Below are 20,237 nucleotides of genomic sequence, written 5' to 3'. Positions count from 1 at the left end.
CATAGGAAAATGGTCAAACTACTCCAGGGACAGTTTTCCAAGTCCCTGCTGGGCCCAGATATACAGGTGGAGCAGGACCTAGTCATGCGGGGAGATGCAGGCTGAGAGGGAGGGCTGCCCCGTACACTGGAATGAGAGGCCTTGGAGCTGGAGGTGGGGAGCCTGAGACTGGAGCACCAACGGTGGGAACCTGCTCCCTGCATGGCAGCTACTCAGGACCCCACTTCTACTTTGGGAAGAGGCTGGTCTCCTGGCCAAGAAGCTGTCCAGAGCTGACTTACTCTGCCTGTCCACCAAGTGGCTGGTTTCTTTCCCACCGCTCATCCGCTGGGATTTCCTGAGAGAAAGTGAGCAGGACAGACCGAGCTGACCCAGCAGAGGGTCCCAGGGATCTGTGCTCCCCTGGATAATGCGGCCTTGATGCCTCTCTTCATACAGTGGAGAGTGTGCTGGCGGGAGGCTGAGCCCTCTGGGCAAGCAGGGACTGGCTGCAGCCCAGGCTCCATCTCAGGCCCTCGCCCACCAGACCACACTGGTCTCACCCATGCTGCCATCCTCCCTCTGGCTCTCCCAGGCCCTAGCTGGGAAAATCCGTAGCTCTACCGCTCCCCAGGGACCCAGTCCTGCCTGATCTCCCAGGGCCAGGGCCAGCCCTGAGCTCAGGACTCCTGCCTCACTCCCTTTCTCCGCCACATGATTCTGCTGGGGAAGTGGAGGGTTTCATTGTCCTCAGTGACCCCTATCTCCCCTGTGGGTCTACCTCTGTGCTCAGCCAGGGTGACTGCAGGACCATTGCCAGGCCATAGAGAGCCTCTGTGGAATTAGAGAAAGGGATCCCCAGTTAGGTGCATTCAGTTCAGCGGGTGCTGGGTTTGGTGAGCAGGGTGGCCTGCTTGTTCCCTTGGCTGAGCATCTTTGTGCAGTGGGCAACCTGCATTGCTGTCCACGGAGGCTGTCGTTGAGAGGCAAGCAGGAAAAGAGACGGACCAGGGGAGATCATTTTAGTCGCAGACCAACCTCAGATGGCAGTGAGTAGAGGGCAAATCATCGGGCCAAACCCTTGACTGCTTGACCCAGGTAGTGTGCTCAACCACAGTTTTGAGAAGAGGTCTGTGAGACCAGGAGCAGTCAGAGGGGCTTCCTGGAGAGGGGAGGCCTTGAAAGACAGGAAGCATCTGGGTGAGCAAGAATAAGTGCTCAGCCAGGCACAGTGGCTCACACCTGTAATCCCAGCACTTTGGGAGGCTGAGGCATGAGGATTACTTGATCTCAGGAATCCAAGACCAGCCTGGGTGACATGATGAGGCCCTGTCTCTACTAAAAATACAGAAAAAAAAATGCCATGCGTGGTGGTGCACACGGAGGATTGTTTGAGCCCAGGAGGCTGAGGCTGCAGTGAGCCGAGATTGCCACTGCAGTCCAGCTTCAGTGACAGAGCAAGACCCTGTCTCAAAAAAAAAAAAAAAAAAAAAAAAAGAATAAGTGATCAGGTTGAGCTGGTCCACTCTGTTGCCCCTGGGAGCTTCCCATCTCCTTTAGTCTTATAACCCCAGAGCTTGGCATGGGGCCGGCACATCACAGGAACACGAGGGCCCCAGAATGACCCTGAGAAGGTGGGACTGGGCAGGCTTGTGTAGGAGGGATCAGAGGGTTGAGGGAGGTAGTGGGTAAAGCCTCAGTGTGAACAGTCTTGAACCCCAGACCCATCTGCACACCCAGGGGGGCCTGACGCAGGCCTGAGCCAGCCTTCCTTTGCTCTGTAGGGAAGTGCCCTCCTGCCACACCAGCGTACCACCCGGCCTGTACCACGCCTGCCTGGCCTCGCTGTCAGTGAGTCCAACCCAAGTTGAACCTGGCTTGCAAAAGCTACTGCCAGCCTGGCCAGTGGGACCTGTGTTCCCGGTGGGGCTGGTGAAGGGGGGCCCTGGGAGATCCTGGGTGGGGGGAGCTATCTGGGAGTTCTCCCAGCCTGGGGGCCCAAACCAGGATGCAAGTCCAACCTCCCAGATGTCTGTCACCCCTTGACCAGTCCCCGAGATGCCACAGGAGTGTGCACTGGGCAGGTAGGGGATATCCCGGGGCCTGAGTCCAAGCCCTCAAACTCAGACCCTCAGGGGAGGCCTGAGCACCCCAAGCCCTCTTCTGTGCTCTCCTTTCAGATCCTTGTGCTGCTGCTCCTGGCCGTGCTGGTGAGGCGCCGCCAGCTCTGGCCTGACTGTGTGCACGGCAGGCCCGGCCTGCCCAGGTTGGTGCCATGGTCTGGGCACCCCCACTCAGGGGGCGCAGCGGACAGGGTCACTCTGGGAGGGTGGGTGATTTGTTAGGTACCTAAAAGGTAGCTCTGGCTTCAATGACATCCCTACCTCCCTCAGCCTGGCGCTTTCCTCACGCCCACCCAGGTCTCCAGGTTTAGTCAGGACCCCCAGAGGAAGGGGGAGGAGCTTGCACAAGCCCACCTGGGAGAAAGGACTCCAACCCAGACCCTAGGGTAACAAGCCTGACATGACCCAGCTTCAGAGTGTACCTTCTCAGGCAGCCCTCCGTGTGTGGATTGACGTGACCATCCCAATGCCATCTTGACCCTTGTCTTCCCTGAGGGTATCACCTGGACCCTAATGCTTGAAGGCAGATTTATGGGGACTGACCTCTAGCCCTTATAGCTGGAACTTTCTTCTCCTATCTCCTTCAGCCCTGTGACCTGAGAGCCTGCCTGGACAGGCATGATCCTGAGGAGATGGGGCTGGGCAGGCTAGTGTGCGAGAGACCAGAGGGTTGGGGCAGGTGATGGGTAGCTCCCTGGTATAGACAGCTTCGCATCCCAGACCCAGACGGTGCACCGAGGCTGGTCTTGCTGTGCTGGTTTTGTAGGGAACCAGCCTGGGGTCTCTGGTTGGCCCCAGAAAGAGCTTGCCCTGGCTGGGGCAGTGCTTGAGGGCGAATGAACCTCTCAGAGCATGAATGCAAGCTGCAGTGCAGAAGCCAAGGGTCTGAGTGGCTTGCCCTGAGCCCAGAGGGGTGATGCCTGGGACAGCTATGCCCGCTGTCTGCCCTCTGCCTCGGGTCCACACCCAGCCCAGGGCGGCGGCCGTTGTACAAGGATGTTGTGACTCGCTGAGTTCTCTGAAGGTTTGCCAGCTCAGACAGACCAATTAGTGTGGAGGTGGCTGCTTCCTGGAGCTTCCAGGGTGGGCGGAGGGAGCAGTCTTAGGGCTTCTTCCCACTGTATGTATGTCCCAAGTCCCTTTGGCACAGGACCCAGAGCTTGGTAGATAAGAGGCACTTCACAAATATCTATGGAATGAATGAATGAAGGGGTCTTATTCCCCCATCTAGAAAGTGGGACTGACTCTACCTCCTTGATTTATGGAATACAGCCTGGAGGTAATGGGGGTGCAGGGGCTGAGTAACTCCTTCCTGCCCTGTCCTTGCCTCTGTGCTAGCCCTGTGGATTTCTTGGCTGGGGACAGGCCCCAGACAGTGCCTGCTGCTGTCTTCATGGTCCTCTTCAGCTCCCTGTGTTTGCTGCTCCCCGACGAGGACCCATTGCCCTTCCTGACTCTCGCCTCAGTACCCAGCCAAGGTACCCATTGCCCCCCAGGCCCTGAGGTTGGTGTGATGGGATGGGAATAGGGTGGGTTCTTGGAGTTTTAAGCTGAGCTCAAGGAGATGAGGGTAACAAGAATAGTTGTCAATGGGATGGGCTACTATCCTGAGACATGACCTCTTCAGACCATCCAGTCTTTACAATGATGCCACAAAGTATGCATATTAGCCCCATTTTGCAGTGGAGGAACTGAGAGCCGGGGAAGTAGTATCTTAAATTGAGTATTTACTCAGGCACCATGCTAAGCATCATATATATACCTTCTCATTTTTCCCTTGCTAATATATTGTGATTATTTCCATTTTACAGGTGGGAAAACTGAGGCTCCAAGATGTAACTTGCCTAAGATCAGAGTTGAGACTAGTTAGAGCCTGGATTTGAACCTAGGGTTCTTGCCCGCTGAACATGCTGAAGGGCTTGGAAGCTGGAGACAGGAGAGAGGCCTGGGTGGGCTCACCACAGGCCTCATGTCTGCTCTTCCAGCATGGGTCTCTTTGCTTGTTTCACCTTCCAGGGGCCTGGAAGATGCTGGGACTGTTCTATTACGCTGCCCTCTACTACCCGCTGGCCGCCTGTGCCACAGCTGGCCACAGAGCTGCACACTTGCTCGGCAGTACGCTGTCCTGGGCCCACCTTGGTGTCCAGGTCTGGCAGAGGGCAGAGTGTCCCCAGGCACCCAAGGTAACTGCTGACCACAATGGCCTAGGGCAGAGGGGCGTGCAGAGCAACCTACTCAAACCACGGTGCCTCCTTTGAGCTCTGATTCTATGAGGAGCCGCCCTGCAGCCTTCCATTGTGCATGGGATTCCATGCCTTCAAACACATGCCCCTTCCAAGCTTGACTGCTCTGTGGGAGAGGCAGGGAACAAGGCGGCTGGGCCCAGCCCTCAGGAGCTTTAAGTCTAGGATGGGGCAGAGAAGGGAAAGTGGGCAGAGTAGGGGGAAGAGAAAGCCTGAAATGGCCCCCACCCCCAACGCCTGTGTTAGTGATTCCCCAGCTTCCCTTTGGTCAGGCTGGAGAGGGAATGGAAGTGAAGCGTGATGGAGGCCGGCAAGTGTGAAGTCAGGGATGGTCTTAGAGGGACAAGAGGAGAATTCCAGAACCTCAGGACCTTGCTCACTGGCTGCTGGCTGCAGTTGTGAAGCTGTCCAGTCTAGAACCCAAAGAGTGATGGTACAGGCTTTAGAGCCAGACAACCTGAGTGTGAATCCAGCTTCACCATTCATTCGCTCACCCATTCATTCAACAACATATTTGAAGCACATACTCTGTACCAGGGACATTTCCAGGCACTGGACTACAGCTGTGAACAAGACAGACACAGTCCCTAGCCTCCCAAGAGCTGTCATTTCAGAAGGGGAGACACGATACACAAACAAAATGATGCCAGGTGGTACCAAGTGCCTTGGGGAAACAGTGCCACCTTTCTGAGACTGTTTCTACATCCGTCCATGGAGCTGATAACACCAGTCCCTCAGGGTGGAGGTGAAGACTAAGAGGTTGCTTTGAGAGGGGGGACTTGGTGGCTCTTTTTTGCCACCTAGAACCTGGCACATACTAAGCTCTCAATAAAAGTATATTGAACCCACAAATACATGAATGAGTATACAAAAGGCCCACCCCCAGGAAGTCCTCAGCCCTGGGAAGTAGGGCATAGACTTTCCTGATGCTTAGGTTGAAAACTATATGTAGGCAAAGTCAGGCTTTTGCGTGATTTTCAGAACTGTTCCTAATGCTCCAGGAACACAGAAACAGAAAGAGGTGTCCTTTCCAGGCCTTATTCCAGCCCTGGTTGAGGTGGGTGTGGGGGGCAGGAGGGAATCAAGTTATCTCCTCCTCTTGGCTCCTCTCAGGCCTGTGGGGGTCCAGGAGCCTGGGGGAGGGGTGAGCATCTCTGCAGGGCTCAAGAAGGGGAAGTGGGCAGGTTTGTGCTGGGTGGCGGGTTGGGAACCATAGAGCTGAAGCCTTCCCATGGCCCCCCAGACCATCCTCAGGGCCCAGTGTGAGGTGGGAAGGGCAATGGATTCTGGTTCTTGGCTGGGGGAAGAAGGTGGAAGGTAGTCTGTCTGGGTGTTTGTCTGTCCAGATCTACAAGTACTATTCCCTGCTGGCCTCCCTGCCTCTCTTGCTGGGCCTCGGATTCCTGAGCCTTTGGTACCCTGTGCAGCTGGTGAGAAGCTTCAGTCGTAGGACAGGAGCAGGCTCCAAGGTAAAGGGGCAGGCCTGGGGTAAGCTTTTCATCAGCACCCAAGACAGCCCTACTCCCCCATATCTGTGGTCCCAGATACATGGCCGTGCTTAGTGTAGGGCCCAGCACAGAACAGATGCTCAGAAAATGTTTGCTGAGACTGCTTAGTCCTCCCTCCCCAGGCAAAGGCTGGGCTGGCCCTTGACTGGCACCCAGGATACCCGCAGCACTGGGTTGTATGAATAGTAGGGACTTAACAAAGCAGAACTGAGTCAGAAGCCAGGAGAGTCATAGCTCTGTCTGTGAAACACTGAGATCCGGCTGGAGAGACAGCCTGGAGCCTTGCGCCTAATCCGAGTTCTGCACATACTGAGATGATTCAGGAAGCACCCAGGGCAGAAATGCATTATGAATCAACTCTAGGTTGAATGTGGTTGAATAATTTCAGATAAAAGAGACGGCTGGGAGGGCTTCCTAGAGGGGGTAGACTTTAGCAAGGGCCTGAAGGACAGGGAGATCTAGAGTGAGGAGAGAATAAGGAGCAAACATTGTAGGCACAGGAAAGAGCATGAATAAAGGGGAAGAGATGGTTTTGTATCTGTTTTGTTCACTGTATTTGCAGCACTGGGTAGGCCTTAGCCCTTAATAGATACTCAGCAAATATTTTTGAAGTTTTGAATAGATGGATGAATGGATGGATGGATGGGTGGATGGGTCAAAGGAAAGGTGTATGGAAGGAAGGATGGATGGATGAATGCATCATGGTAAGAGAGAATTCTTAGAAGATACTTCGATCTTAATGAAAAGCCTTCTAAGGACTTACCATATCAGGCCCTGGGCTCAGTGCTGTGGACTTGGAGCTGATGGACTTGTGTCTGATCTCCAGGAGCTCCCAGTGTGGTGGGGAGACAGATGCAGCACCAAATACCTACAGTGCAATGTGAAGCGTGCAGCAGGTGTTGGGACTGCGGGTGCAGGGGCGGTCCAGTACTTCTTTCTGGTGAGAGAGGAGGAAGAGGAAAGCTCTGCAGAGGCCCTCAAAGGGGAAAGAAGGACAGACTTAGGAGAAAGGCTTAGGACATAGAGGCCAAAGGGCTTGGCTTCTCTTCAGACAGGGCAGGGGAAGGAGAGGCTTGATGGGAGGCACCTGGGCAACCAGCAGGTAGGTGGTGATGCCAGCTGCTGGCCCAGGGAAGGTGGAGGGAGAAGCAGGTGCTCCTGGGACAACGTGTGGTCCTAAGTGTGTGTTGCTCAAAGTGTGGAGCTCAGCAGAGGGCCTGGGACTGGGTGTTAACTCGGCAAGGTCAGACTGAATCCAGAGAATGAGTGAGATCCCTAGGCAGGATGGAGAGCCCTGGGTCCATTTTGGGCTACTCTGGTCCAAGAAGGCCCACAGACTCCAGGCTCGGCTCCCACGTGGCAGGCAGCGAGTTCTGAACACTTGTAGCTCCTGCCTGCTGAGGCTCACACTCCTCGAGGAAGCCCATGTCCTCTCCTGTTTACATCTGGCTCTGAAGAGGGAGCGGCCCCCCAGGGCCACGTGGTGCCCGAGGCATGCCCCTTTACCTTCCCTTCCAGGGTTTCCACCACTCCACCCCTCTCTTCATTGCCAGCCTTTCCTCCCAGGCTTGAGAGGTGCAAAATCCTCTTTGGACTTTGGTCAAAGAGGTTTAAGTCTCAAAGGACCCCCATCAGCTTTGAGCTGACCCACTCCTGCCCTGGATCCCAGGGTTGTCATGGCAACAAGTGACAATCGCCTATGTTCTCCCAGTGATTCAGGGCAGGGGCTCGCCCCATCTTCCCATGGACCTCTGCCACTTCACAGGCAGCTTAAGGCCTGGAATGTGGCTTAGACAAATCTGGTCACCCTTGTGATCTCCCTTGCGTAGTAGCAGGAGGAGAAGCCTGAGGGGGTCTGACCTGGAATGACCCCCTCCTGTGTCCTGGCCTGGGATGTGCCCGTAGGACACAGCTTCCCTTTGCCCCAGTTTCAGCTAGCAGAGGCCAGAGGGCTAGGGGTGGGAAGAAACAGTGATGAGATGTGACTGAGCAAAGCAGGTGAGAGTTGGAGACAGATCTTAGGATGAACTTCCTGGCAATGATGGTTCTTTGACAGGAAACTGGCCTTGTGTTTGTGAGAGAGAAAAGGGAAGCTTTGGAGGGCATGGGCCTCAAACCCACAGGTCAGCCCCCTCCGCACTCACCACCACAGCCATGGCCAAGAGGTTTTTATGGAGCACCTGCTTGGTGAACACTCTAGTTCCCTGAGCCAGGGACCCACGAATGGGTCGAGGCTGGTCTCATCTGCTTGTTCAATTGTCTGTCTCCGCAGGGGCTGCAGAGCAGCTACTCTGAGGAATATCTGAGGAACCTCCTTTGCAGGAAGAAGCTGGGAAGCAGGTGGGGTCTCCGACACACCCTCTGTGGGCCAGTGGATCAGGCTGGTTAGAAGCCGTGCTTGGGAAGCTGGCACCGGGCAGCATGGCAGGGGCAGAGGGGCAGAATGACCAGCCTCTGGGGCTGGCCCTCAGGGAAGGGGCTTCCGCTGAGGACCCCACACCTGCTTGGGTCTTTCTGCAGCTCCCACACCTCCAAGCATGGCTTCCTGTCCTGGGCCCGGGTCTGCTTGAGACACTGCATCTACACTCCACAGCCAGGTATGGGGTTGGGAGCTGAGGCCGAGCGTGACAGGGGGTGTTACCCTCCCTTGCACAGAATGGCTTCAGTGGAGGACTAGCTCCTGCTCCCTGGAATCCTTGTCATCAACAGGGACAACTACCAGCTTGGGACAGGGGGAAGACCCTGGCCTGGCCTTGGTCATTCAGAGTCCTGTGGCCCTTTTCCTGGGCCCCTTGGGAGGGAGGAGGGCTCCCGGGCCTGAGTGGTGCTGTTCACCACACTCCTTCCTTTGAGGACTACAGGATTCCGTCTTCCGCTGAAGCTGGTGCTTTCAGCCACACTGACAGGGACGGCCATTTACCAGGTATGTCCTGCACCCTGTACTGCCATCTGCCTGTGGAGCCCTGCCCTCAACCCCCAAGCCTGGAGTAGCTCCGGCCCAACCCAGCTCTCTAGGTGCCCCATCCAGAACCCTGACCAGGTGCTGCAGGCCATCTTGGGAATTCTGGCCTACCCAGAAGGGTGGGGGTGTTCACTCTTGAACTCACAAAGTGACTCGGAGCATTAATTTTGGAGGCCACATAAACACAAATTTAAATCCTAGCTCCACTATTTACCTCCTGTGTGGCCTTGGGCAAGTTATTTAACCTCTCTGAACCTGTTAGCTCATCTGTAAAAAGGAGGAAATAGAGTAATTTTCCTCTTTGAGTAATTGGGAAGATTTAGCGAGATAACATGTTTGATAAACTCTGCCTCACCACCTCCAAAAAAAAAAAAAAAAGAAAAAAAGAAAAAACAAACAAGAACAATTCAGATCCTAGGAGATAGTTACAATTATTCCCCACTTTACAGATGGGGAGAATGGAAGCTCGGAGAGGTGAATTTGACTTGGCCAAGTTTCTACACAGCTGATATCTCAGCGTAGCCTAAGTTTGAATCCAAATCTGTCCAGCTTTAATTCCTGCACTCATTTACTTTCACAACATAGAAAAACTGGAAATTTTACATTCCAAAGTTTAGATAGATAGATGATGGGTAAATAGAGGTGCAGACACAGTCATCCCTCAGTATCTGAGATGGATTGGTTCCAGGACACCCCTCCATTCCAAAATCCAAAGGCTCAAATTTCTGATATACGATGGTGTAGTATTTGCATGTAGCCTACACACATTCTCCAGTATACCTCGTTATCTCTAGATTACTTACAATACCGAACGTAAGTGCTATGTAAATAGTTGTCCCACGGCTGGGCACAGTGGCTCACACCTGTAATCCCAGCACTTTGGGAGGCTGAGGCGGGCGGATCACGAGGTCAAGAGATTGAGACCATCCTGGCCAATGTGGTGAAACCCTGTCTCTACTAAAAATACAAAAATTAGCTGGATGTGGTGGCGTGTGCCTGTAGTCCCAGCTACTCGGGAGGCTGAGGCAGGAGAATCGCTTGAACCTGGGAGGTGGAGGTTGCAGTGAGCCAAGATTGCACCACTGCATTCCAGCCTGGCGACAGAGCAAGACTCTGTCTCAAAAAAAAAAAAAAAACCCAAAAAGTTGTCCTACTGTATTATTTTTTATTTGTATTATTTGTATTGCATTATTATTTTTTATTGAGGGTTTTTCCCCAAATATTTTTGATCTGTGCTTGATTGAATTGGTTGGTCATGGATGTGGAACCCACAGATATGCAGGGCCGACTGTATGTAGTTATGGTGCTTGAAGGCATGCCTTTGGCCTATTAGGCTATAATTGCACCTGTCTGTAATATCCTCATTTAGAGGCATGAGGACCCTGCTCTAAGGGGCAGATAAGAACACTGATGGGCAATGGGCATGTGGCTGGAGCCTGTGTGCTGCCAGTTTCTTCCCCAAAGTCTCCCCTGTTAGTACAGAAAACCCTTTCCTGGGATGGGGCCCTCACTGTGGGACTCTTCCAGGTGGCCCTGCTGCTGCTGGTGGGCGTGGTACCCACCATTCAGAAGGTGAGGGCGGGGGTCACCACGGATATCTCCTATATGCTGGCCGGCTTTGGGATCGTGCTCTCAGAGGACAAACAGAAGGTGGTGGAGCTGGTGAAGCACCATCTGTGGGCTCTGGAAGGTGAGGCCTGCAGGGAGCCCCTGAGGGCTGCAGTGGGGAATGAAAACAGGGAGACCCAAGGTCTATGCCCTAGTCGGCCATGGACACACTGGGGGCCCTTGGGCACATTCCTTTCCCTCTCTGGGTCTCAATTGCCTCATCTCCAAATTGAGGCAGTTGGCGCTTCCAGTTCTGAGCTTCCATGAAACCTGAAGGGACATCTCAGCAGCTCCTGCCCCTTGCCTGCTTCTGTGGCACCTTCCCCCACCACCCCCAGTGTCTCTGACCAACTCTCCAGGAATGGAGATGAGGAAGGCCATGGGCTGGGTGAGATGAGGTGGGGAAGGAGGGAGGAGACGGTGATGGGGGACACTGAGGATTTCTGAGTGAATCCTCATGGCAGGGGGCTTGTGTTGGGCAGGGTGCAGGCTTTCTCTTCCCAACTCCCTGTCTTTTGGGGCCATATCCTTTCTCCTTCCCTCCTCTGACAATGAGCTCCTGAAGCAGGGAACCATCCCGGCCTTCGCTTCTGTGGTCTGATGCCTCCTGCAGCCACCTACTTACTCTGCCTCCTGGGCACTCCCAACAGCCCTGTGGAGGGGACTGAGAAGTGTCCCCACTTGACACATGGGGAGGGATTTGCCTGAGGCCATCCAGCAGGGCAGAGTGCAGCCAAGAGAACGCAGGGCTCCTGAAGACTAGGCGGGGGCTCTCTCCATCACCTTGGGACAAAGCCCCGTGCTCAGGACTCAGGAGGCATGCACCTTCTGCTGACTTGGGGGCCCCAGGCTGGGACGGACAGGCCCCCGGCTTCTGAGGAGTAACGTGATGGTCAGAGCGTGGGCTGCCAGCATTGCAGATGGAGGTGTGGCTGCTCCGCAGCTGTACCTGACCATTAACATCATCCTTATCGCACAGACCTGGGCATGCTGGTCTTGGGAGGGCAGGGAGTGGGGAGTGGGCAGAGGCGCATGGAGTGACCACTTCCTTCCCTGACCACCTCCACCATCTCCCTGAGCACCTCAGTTCCCATACTAGAGGCTGCCCTGGAACTGCTGCTGAGGCCCACAAACTGGACAGGTGACAAGTTCTGGGTGAGCTGAAAATGACTTCTCCTGGGAGATTTTTTGAGCTGGTTGCAACCTGAGTCATAGGCAGGTGCAGACATGGTCCAGGTCAGTCCACAACCAACCTCAGACCCTTGCACACAGTGACCGTGTAGGTCAGCATCATTGATCCCAGCTCACAGAGCAGGACATTGAGGCTCGAAGGCAAGAAGAGACACATCCAGGGCAAAGGATTCTGCTTCCACTCATCACGCCTTATATTTTTAATTGCATATTGCAGTTTCCAAGCTCAAAGGCTCCCACTTTGGATCTTCTGGGGCCAGACAGAGCAGCATTTACTCTCTAAATTTGCAGATGAGGAATACTGCAGCCCAAGAGGATTAGAGATATGGGTTCAAGCAATTCTCCCATCTCAGCCTCCCAAGTAGCTGAGATTATAGGTGCCCGCCACCAGGCCCCAAAGCCACCCCACAACCTGGGCTCCAGTGTCCCTTGGTCTGCCCTTTGGCTAGGGAGCTAATGTCTTCTGAGCTCAGAGCTTCTTTAGGACTGCCACCCAGCCCTTGGACCATAAGCCTGGCATCACTCACAGAGAGCTCAGGCTGAGTCAGGCAAACCAGATTATAATCTCTGTTCCATCACTTACAAGCTAAGTGACCTTGGGCAAAGTGCTTTACCTCTCCTGACCTCAATTTCCCCACCTGCAAAATGAGTGCTGGAGTGAAAAAGGAACACTTGCCCTTGAGGCCCTCAATCACATGAGGGAAGACAGATCTATCCCCCAAAGCAGGGCCCAGAAGAAGGCAGGCACAGGATCCCAGAGGTGGCAAAGAGCAGGAAGATTGTGTGAGTGCTGGGGTTTGGGGGCGCCCAAGTTGGGAACCAATGGAGGGAGAGAGAGGTAGGAGGTAGATGGATGGAGATCAAAGGCCAGGCCTGTGGCCATGGAGGCTGCTAACTTTCACCGCTGTGTTAGCCTGTACACTCACCAGGCCAGGCTCAGCAGGCGGGCTGTTCACCTCCTGGCAGCAAACGGTCCAGAATGTGCCCTTGCTGCAGCCCAGCTGGCTCCAGAAGGGGGACCACAGAGGCTGGAGCTATGCATTCGCAGTGCTTTCTCCCAACCTTGCTTCTGAGAAAAGTGTCCTTGCCAGGGCCCTGGAGGAGGGAGCTAGGGACCAGCAGAAGGGCCTAGGTGTCTGTAGCATCATTTTTAGTCCTGGCTGAATCTGGGAAGCACCCGGTGATTTTAACATTCCCGATGCTCAAACCCTGTGCCAGACCTACTGAATCGGGAACTCTCAGAGTGGGGCCCAGCCTCTATGATTGAACAGCCCTCCCAGTGATTTGTTTTTGTGTGTGTGTGTTTTTTTTGTTTTTTTTGTTTTTTTTTTGTTTTGAGATAGAGTCGTGCTCTGTCGCCCAGGCTGGAGTACAGTGGCACAATCTTGGCTCACTGCAACCTCCACCTCCTGGGTTCAAGCAATTCTCATGTCTTAGCCTCCTGAGTAGCTGGGATTACAGGCACATACCACCAGTCCCAGCTAATTTTTTTTTTTTTAAATAGAGTCTCACTCTGTCTCCCAGGCTGGAGTGCAGTGGCACAATCTCAGCTCACTGCAAACCTCCGCCTCCTGGGTTCAAGTGATTCTCCCATCTCAGCCTCACGAGTAGCTGGGATTACAGGCGCCCGCCACCAGGCCCAGCTAATTTTTGTATTTTTAGTACCATATTGGTCAGGCTGGTCTCGAACTCCTGACCTCAGATGATCCACTGCCTTAGCCTTCCAAAGTGCCAGGATTACAGTTCCAGTGATTCTCATGCAAGCAAAGTTTGAGCGCCACTGTAGCAGGCACCCAATGAATATTGGCTGGTTGATTGATTTCAATTCATTGCTGATGGAAAGAAATCATGAAGGCTCTGCCTTTGAAAAGTCCCCAGAGCAGTGGCTGTCAGCCCTGACTGCACACTGAATCACCAGTGTTGCTTTCACAGGCTAAGGCTGGGTCCCACCCACAGAAATTCTGATTTGACTGGTTTGGGTGCAGGCTGGGCCATGGGCGAGTTTTAGCAGCTCCAGGTGATCCTAAAGGCGATGTCAGTGCGGAGACCCACCGCTCTAATCCCTGTGGCTCTGTGGAATTAGCACTCACCTTTTCTGTGTTTGCTTTCCCTGCGCTTGAGATTCTGGTGGTGACACGGGCACCAGGAACACTTCCCTGGGCTGACTGATGAGATCAGGGTGCACGCATCTCAGGCTCATTCTGGATCTGCTTGGAAATGGTTGCACACCTCGCTCTATCATTTCTAGCGGCATGGCTGGCTGGGCGAAGCCCTCTCTCTGAGCCTCAGCTTCCTCTTCAGCCCAGTGGAACAGTTCTTCTGTCTAACCTCATGGGGTTGCCGTGACAGTCCAGAGCAAGGCTGGATGTGGATGTAAGGTGGGAGAGTCGCAGCCTGCACCCCTGATATTCTTAAACATCCAGGCTCATTCATGACACACCATCATGCACGCACTCATTGTGTGCATGGCCAGGGAAGGGGTGAGGGAGCTGGGTGACAGCGGCCGCCTCCCTTATTCTGATGGACTCAGGCCACACTGATGTGGACTCACACCCTCTATGCGCTGAACAAAGACTGCTAGTACAGACATGGATGGGGCCTTATGGCTCACATTGTCCTGGGAGCTGTGCAGCATAACAGCGTGCCCAGCAGTATATTCATGAGCAAATGGGGGCCTGGGGGAGATGAAGTGCCCTCCTGAAGGCCACATGGCCAAGAAACAGTGAAGCTGGAGGCAGATGCCAGGTTGGATGGAGGTCCCACAGCAATGGAAGCAGCAACAGCAGGGTGAGGACCAGGTCTGCAGACTCACAGCTGGTTTCATCTCTTGGCTACTATATATCACTGGGAAGAATGGGGTGGCTGAAGTCATTGGCTTACTGGATCTGAGAACTGGGGATAGGGCCAAGAGGCCTCCACGCAGAGTTCATTGTGGGGCAGGGGGAACTCCCCACAAGGCACCACTCTGGCAGGGGTTCCGAGGCCCCCAGGAGACTCCAGGCCCTGACCTCTCACTTTGTTCCCTCTCTGCCCACCAGTGTGCTACATCTCGGCCTTGGTCTTATCCTGCTTACTCACCTTCCTGGTCCTGATGCGCTCACTGGTGACACACAGGTGAGTGGCAGGCTCCGGCTCACCCAGTGCAGAAGTGGGGAAGGAGTGGGAGTCCTGTGGGTCTGCAGGGAGGCCCTGGGGCTGGAGGTAGGGAAGGGCTCTGCCAGCCTAGGCTGTCAGGGAGCCCACCTGAGTGTGGCTATGCTGCAGTGGAGGGAGAAGGTGGGGCCGGGTCCTGCACTTGGGACTTCCTGTCTGGTTGGGGAAATGTCTGTGAGTATGAGGGACATAGGGCACCACCAACTCAGGGCAGCTGGTGGAGCTTGTCCCCTGAGTAGGGGCTACTGGCTGGGCTGGAAGAGGGAAGGCGGCCTGGGGAAGCTGTACCTGCCCGGGAATGGACGAGATAGGAGGTGAGGACTGTGTGGATGACAGCAGAGGCTGGGGTGGCCCTGCCATGTGAGAGCGTAGGTGAGGGGTGGCCTGGGGGCATAGTGCTCTGGAGAGGTGGTGCGGGTCTTGCCATGCTGCCTCACTTGCCCTGCAGTGGTGAGTGGTGAGGAGCACTGAAGGCCCAGGGCAGGTGGAAGGGGCAGCCCGAGCACTTACCCATGTCAGAGAACTGGCCCATGTGTCCTGTACACTTGCCAGGCCTCAGAGCTCCTCCCAGGGGTCTTTCTCCACAGGTCACCCCTCCTTCTCCTGGCATTCAAGGCTCCCCAGCCTGTGCTTGCCTTGCCTCTTTACCAGGTGGTGTGCTGTGTGTCACTCCCATTCTCTGTTGTTTCTCACTTTTCTGACTTGGCTCGGGTTGAGCCTTCTGCCTGGTTTTCTCTTTCTCGTTCACTCTTTAAGACTGCCCAGGTATCACCTCTTCCAGATATCTTGGGTTAGTGGCCTCCTCCTGGCTCCCACAGTTCTGGGACTCCCTGCTGATGGCTGTGGGTTGAAATTCTGTTGGGAGTTTGGACAGTTGCTGGCCCAGAAGAGGATTTAGGAAGAGAGTGTTGCTTCCTGAGGTCTCTGCCTCCCTGGCTCCCACCCCAGGACCAACCTTCGAGCTCTGTACCGAGGAGCTGCCCTGGACTTGAGTCCCTTGCATCGGAGTCCCCACCCCTCCCGCCAAGCCATATTCTGTTGGATGAGCTTCAGTGCCTACCAGACAGCCTTTATCTGCCTTGGTGAGCCTCCCTTGCCCGCCACACCCAGCCTTGGCCTGGGCCTCACCTCAGACACTGGCCCCAGTTGAAGAGAAGAGTGCTCAGCAAGTACTGCCCTCAGGGTTTGTCTGGGAATGCTCTGGGGCGACAGCAAGAGGAGGGACCCCCCTGCCTTCCCTGCCCTTAAGAAGCTTACTCAGGATGGGGGTACAGGAGCCCTCAGGAAATTGAGTGGGTACCCTCCACATGGAGGTGAACTGTGGGTGCCATCAGATGTTCTCATGGGGGGTGGACCCAGGTCTGGAGGTGTCAAATTCAAAATGATACATTCCTGACTGGGTGCAGTGGCTCACACCTGTAATCCCAGCACTTTGGGAGGGCGAGGCAGGAGGATCACGAGGTCAGGAGATGGAGACCAGCCTGGCCAACATGGTGAGACCCCGTCTCTACTAAAACCATGAAAATTAGCCGGGTGTGGTGATGCACACCTGTAGTTCCAGCTACTTGAGGGGATGAGGCAGGAGAATCACTTGAACCCAGGAGGTGGAGGTTGCAGTGAGCCGAGATCGCGCCACTGCACTCCAGCTTAAGAAAGGGCTGTGCCACAGTTGGCTACCTACAAAGGTGATGAGACCCCGTCACTGAGGGTATGCAAGCGGAGTTCCATGGATATTGTTGAGGTCTGCAAAGGGGGTCCTGCCCTGAGAGAGTTGGACCAGATAACCTTCCAGGACCCCTACCAGCCCCAAGTTTCTGACTCTCCCCTTGGGTACTGCAGTGAGAAAAGCACTCTGAATGGTGAGGGGCTGTGGCCAGGGTTGCACATCCAAGGGCCTTGTATCTCTCTCTCCATTTCCTTCCATTCTCACCTCCTTGAGGGAGGAGAAGGATGGTAAAGGAGTGGAGGAATTACGAGGACAAAAGTCATAGCATCTCTTCTTGGTAGCCCTTATGCCTCCAGGCCTTTTTATAGGCATCATTCTCTAATCAGTTGGCCAAATTATTTCAATAGACAGTCCTTGGGCACCTACCGTATGACAGGCTCTAGCTTGAAGGAATGCAAACATCAGTTTAAAATGTAGTCTTATTCCCCAGTAACTCAAACTCAGGAGAAACTGGAGGGAAATAACATTTGCAAAGTACTTTGTGATTTTAAGAGTTTCCACAGACATTACCTCATCGGATCCTTACAACAGCCTCTGAGGTGGGGACTACTATCCCCATTTTACAGAGGAAGAAACTGAGGCTCAGTGAGGTGAAGTGACTTGTTCAAGGCAGCATAGCTGGGCAGAGGCAGAGCAGAGATCTAAAACCAGGCCTGCCCAATTCCAAAGCCCTTGGTTCTGGGGGTGGCGGGGGGGCAGCTTTCATAGAACCTGTTATCTGTCCCCCTGCCACTCCCGCCCCTGGCAGGGCTCCTGGTGCAGCAAATCATCTTCTTCCTGGGAACCACGGCCCTGGCCTTCCTGGTGCTCATGCCTGTGCTCCATGGCAGGAACCTCCTGCTCTTCCGTTCCCTGGAGTCCTCGTGGTGAGTGAAGCAACACATGGAGGGCTCGGGGCCTCCTTAGAGGTCCGCTAACAGTGACCACTTCCCCACCGCACTGGCAGGCCCTTCTGGCTGACTTTGGCCCTGGCTGTGACCCTGCAGAACATAGCAGCCCATTGGGTCTTCCTGGAGACTCATGATGGACACCCACAGCTGACCAACCGGTGAGGTGGCACCTGGGCTTGTGGCTCCCTCAGGCCCTCAGCCTTTTCTTCAGCGTCTCTCTCTTTTTGCGTCCTCCCTCCACTGCCATCTATCCCCTCTCTCTATCAAGAAGCCCAGAAGATAGTGGAAAGAGCTTGCCTTACCCATACAGAAAAGGGACAGTGGCTCAGCCCACTCCAAAGTACCTCTCTACATACCCGGCATGGGGCTGGAAGTACCCCCCGGGAACCTTTCTTGCTTTGGGAATTGGTACTGCTCTCCCCTGGATCCTCTGTTTCCTCAAAACTATGCCCCTCTCCACTTTGTAGCAAGGGAGTTCCCTGTCAGATGACAAGGCTGTGGGAGAAACTTGGTTCCCGGGGGAATTTGGAATTAGCAGACAGGGGACCCAGAAAAGGGAGGTGGGAGGCATCAGGGTCATAGAAAGACTTAGATGGACCCAGAATTAAAGCCTAGCTCTGCCAGTGAATAGCTGACAGCCTTGGCTAAGTCACTGAATCTCTCTGGGCCTCAGTTTCCTGTCTCCCAGGGTGGTGGGTTGAAAGAGAGAAGGCCTTGCCCAGGGTGGGGTGCACAGGAGACACAGTAGTAAATGGTAGGTGCTCAGTAAATACACAGCAGTTCTGGGCATCCAGGTCTGACACTGAGCCTGGGGTGGGGGCTCTGGGGGACGGCCTGCCTCAGCTTTCTTCTCTCACCCTAGGCGAGTGCTCTATGCAGCCACCTTTCTTCTCTTTCCCCTCAATGTGCTGGTGGGTGCCATGGTGGCCACCTGGCGAGTGCTCCTCTCTGCCCTCTACAATGCCATCCACCTTGGCCAGATGGACCTCAGCCTGCTGCCACCGAGAGCCGCCACTCTCGACCCCGGTAAGGTCACTGGGCAGGGCTGGAGGGTTGCTCAGACTACCCAAGCAGTGAGGAAGACATCTTTCCTGCCCCAGGCCTGTGCCAGCTGATCAGTTCACACCGATGTCTGTAGCTGCAGATGCCAACTGTGTGTGCCTGCACTGTGCTTCGTGTGGCCCTGCAGCATGTGCAGTGGATGTGGGGTGTTCTAGCAGGTCCACATGTGCCCATGCAGCAGATGTGCCACGTGCCTGGTGTGTCTACATGCTTGGATGCAGGGTGTGCACGCGCACTCCCTGTGTGTGTGTTAGGGGGTGTCTGGATGCCTCTAGTCCGGCCCCTACTCCCCCAGCATTGCCATCCGCCACCCCACCCTAGGCTACTACACGTACCGAAACTTCTTGAAGATTGAGGTCAGCCAGTCGCATCCAGCCATGACAGCCTTCTGCTTCCTGCTCCTGCAAGCGCGGAGCCTCCTACCCAGGACCATGGTGGCCCCCAAGGACAGCCTCAGACCAGGGGAGGAAGACGAAGGTGCGCCCTCCCACTGGGAATGGGGGAATAGAGCCTACCCAGCTTCTCCCAGGAAGGATGCGTGCCCCTCCCCAGCACACAGAGTGAGCGCCAGGAAAATTCTCACTTCCTCTCTTCTTTGGCTGCCTTTGGTCACCCCTCCTGGTCTGATCTCAGGGTAATTTTTTCCATGATATGAACACACACATACACACACCATATGTGTACACACAGAGAGAATGAAACAGCTGTCTTGCTAAGGGGCTCCCTCATTGCCCCCACTTCTCCCTTGGGGCAGGGAGTATGACCTCTTCCTTTCTTTCTGCCCAGAAGTATGTATAGGGAGGGGACACTAAGCCAGCTCCAGACCCTTGTCCCACCCAGCTTCCAGTCCATCCACAGACCTCACACCCCACTTCCATGTGCTGCCTGCAGGGGACATCCTAAGCCTCACCACCTGCACTACGCCTGGGATTTTCAGGCTCTCTGCTCAGGTCTGAGGGCCAGGGAGGCTTGGCTGGGTGTTTGTTGAGTGACTCACAGAAAGTCCGTCTCTCTCAGGGATGCAGCTGTTACAGACAAAGGACTCCATGGCCAAGGGAGCAAGGCCCAGGGCCAGCCGCTGCAGGGCTCGCTGGGGTCTGGCCTACACGCTGCTGCACAACCCAACCCTGCAGGTCTTCCGCAAGACGGCCCTGTTGGGTGCCAATGGTGCCCAGTCCTGAGGGCAGGGAAGGCCAGCCCACCTGCCCATCTGTGTTGAGGCACGTTCCTGCCTACCATCCTCCTCCCTCCCCGGCTCTCCCAGCATCACCCCAGCCATGCAGCCGGCAGGTCCTCTGGATCACCATGGTTGGGTGGAGGTCTGTGTGCACTGGGAGCCTCAGGAGAGCTCTGCTCCGCCCACCTGGCCATGGGAGAGCCAGCAGGGGTTTTGAAGAAAGAAACTGGCGGGTTAGGGCCTTGGTCCAGGAGCCAGTCGAGCCAGGGCGGCCACATCCAGGCCTCTCCCTACCCTGGCTCTGCCACCAGCCTTGAAGGGCCTCGATGAAGCCTTCTCTGGAACCACTCCAGTTCAGCTCCACCTCAGCCTTGGCCTTCATGCTGTGGAAGCAGCCGAGGCACTTCCTCACCCCCTCAGCTCCAAGGACCTCTCTGGGGAGTGGCTGGAAGGCTCCCAGGCTGCTGGCCTGAAGGGCAGCCCAAGTCACGACTCAGACCAGGTCCCACACCGAGCTGCCCACACTTGAGAGCCAGATATTTTTGTAGTTTTTATGCCTTTGGCTATTATGAAAGAGGTTAGTGTGTTCCCTGCAATAAACTTGTTCCTGAGAAA

At 55.1% G+C, this 20,237-nt stretch overlaps 1 protein-coding gene across 9 annotated transcripts in view; it reads left to right on the top strand.

The window, feature by feature from the left end:
* The window catches only part of STRA6 (stimulated by retinoic acid 6), a 30,108-nt gene extending 9,871 nt beyond the window's left edge, over positions 1-20,237 (top strand). For 7 of the 9 annotated variants that reach the window (XM_025390517.1, XM_025390520.1, XM_025390514.1 and 4 more), the window contains exons 3-19: positions 1,764-1,830; positions 2,160-2,245; positions 3,441-3,580; positions 3,914-3,937; positions 4,119-4,285; positions 5,692-5,814; positions 8,126-8,193; positions 8,374-8,450; positions 8,715-8,776; positions 10,343-10,505; positions 14,653-14,728; positions 15,716-15,849; positions 17,242-17,359; positions 17,440-17,541; positions 18,246-18,409; positions 18,767-18,922; positions 19,463-20,237. In XM_025390517.1, the coding sequence (XP_025246302.1) occupies positions 1,764-1,830; positions 2,160-2,245; positions 3,441-3,580; positions 3,914-3,937; positions 4,119-4,285; positions 5,692-5,814; positions 8,126-8,193; positions 8,374-8,450; positions 8,715-8,776; positions 10,343-10,505; positions 14,653-14,728; positions 15,716-15,849; positions 17,242-17,359; positions 17,440-17,541; positions 18,246-18,409; positions 18,767-18,922; positions 19,463-19,626 (1,891 nt within the window). In that variant the 3' untranslated portion in view covers positions 19,627-20,237. Of the gene's footprint in view, positions 1-1,719; positions 1,831-2,159; positions 2,246-3,440; positions 3,581-3,913; positions 3,938-4,118; positions 4,286-5,691; positions 5,815-8,125; positions 8,194-8,373; positions 8,451-8,714; positions 8,777-10,342; positions 10,506-14,652; positions 14,729-15,715; positions 15,850-17,241; positions 17,360-17,439; positions 17,542-18,245; positions 18,410-18,766; positions 18,923-19,462 lie in introns of all 9 variants that reach the window. The other 2 variants (XM_025390521.1, XM_025390522.1) reach the window with 2 other exon arrangements.

Source organism: Theropithecus gelada, chromosome 7a (assembly GCF_003255815.1).
Source record: "Theropithecus gelada isolate Dixy chromosome 7a, Tgel_1.0, whole genome shotgun sequence".
NCBI classification, from domain to species: domain Eukaryota; kingdom Metazoa; phylum Chordata; class Mammalia; order Primates; family Cercopithecidae; genus Theropithecus; species Theropithecus gelada.
This window is presented reverse-complemented; position numbering and strand designations above follow the sequence as displayed.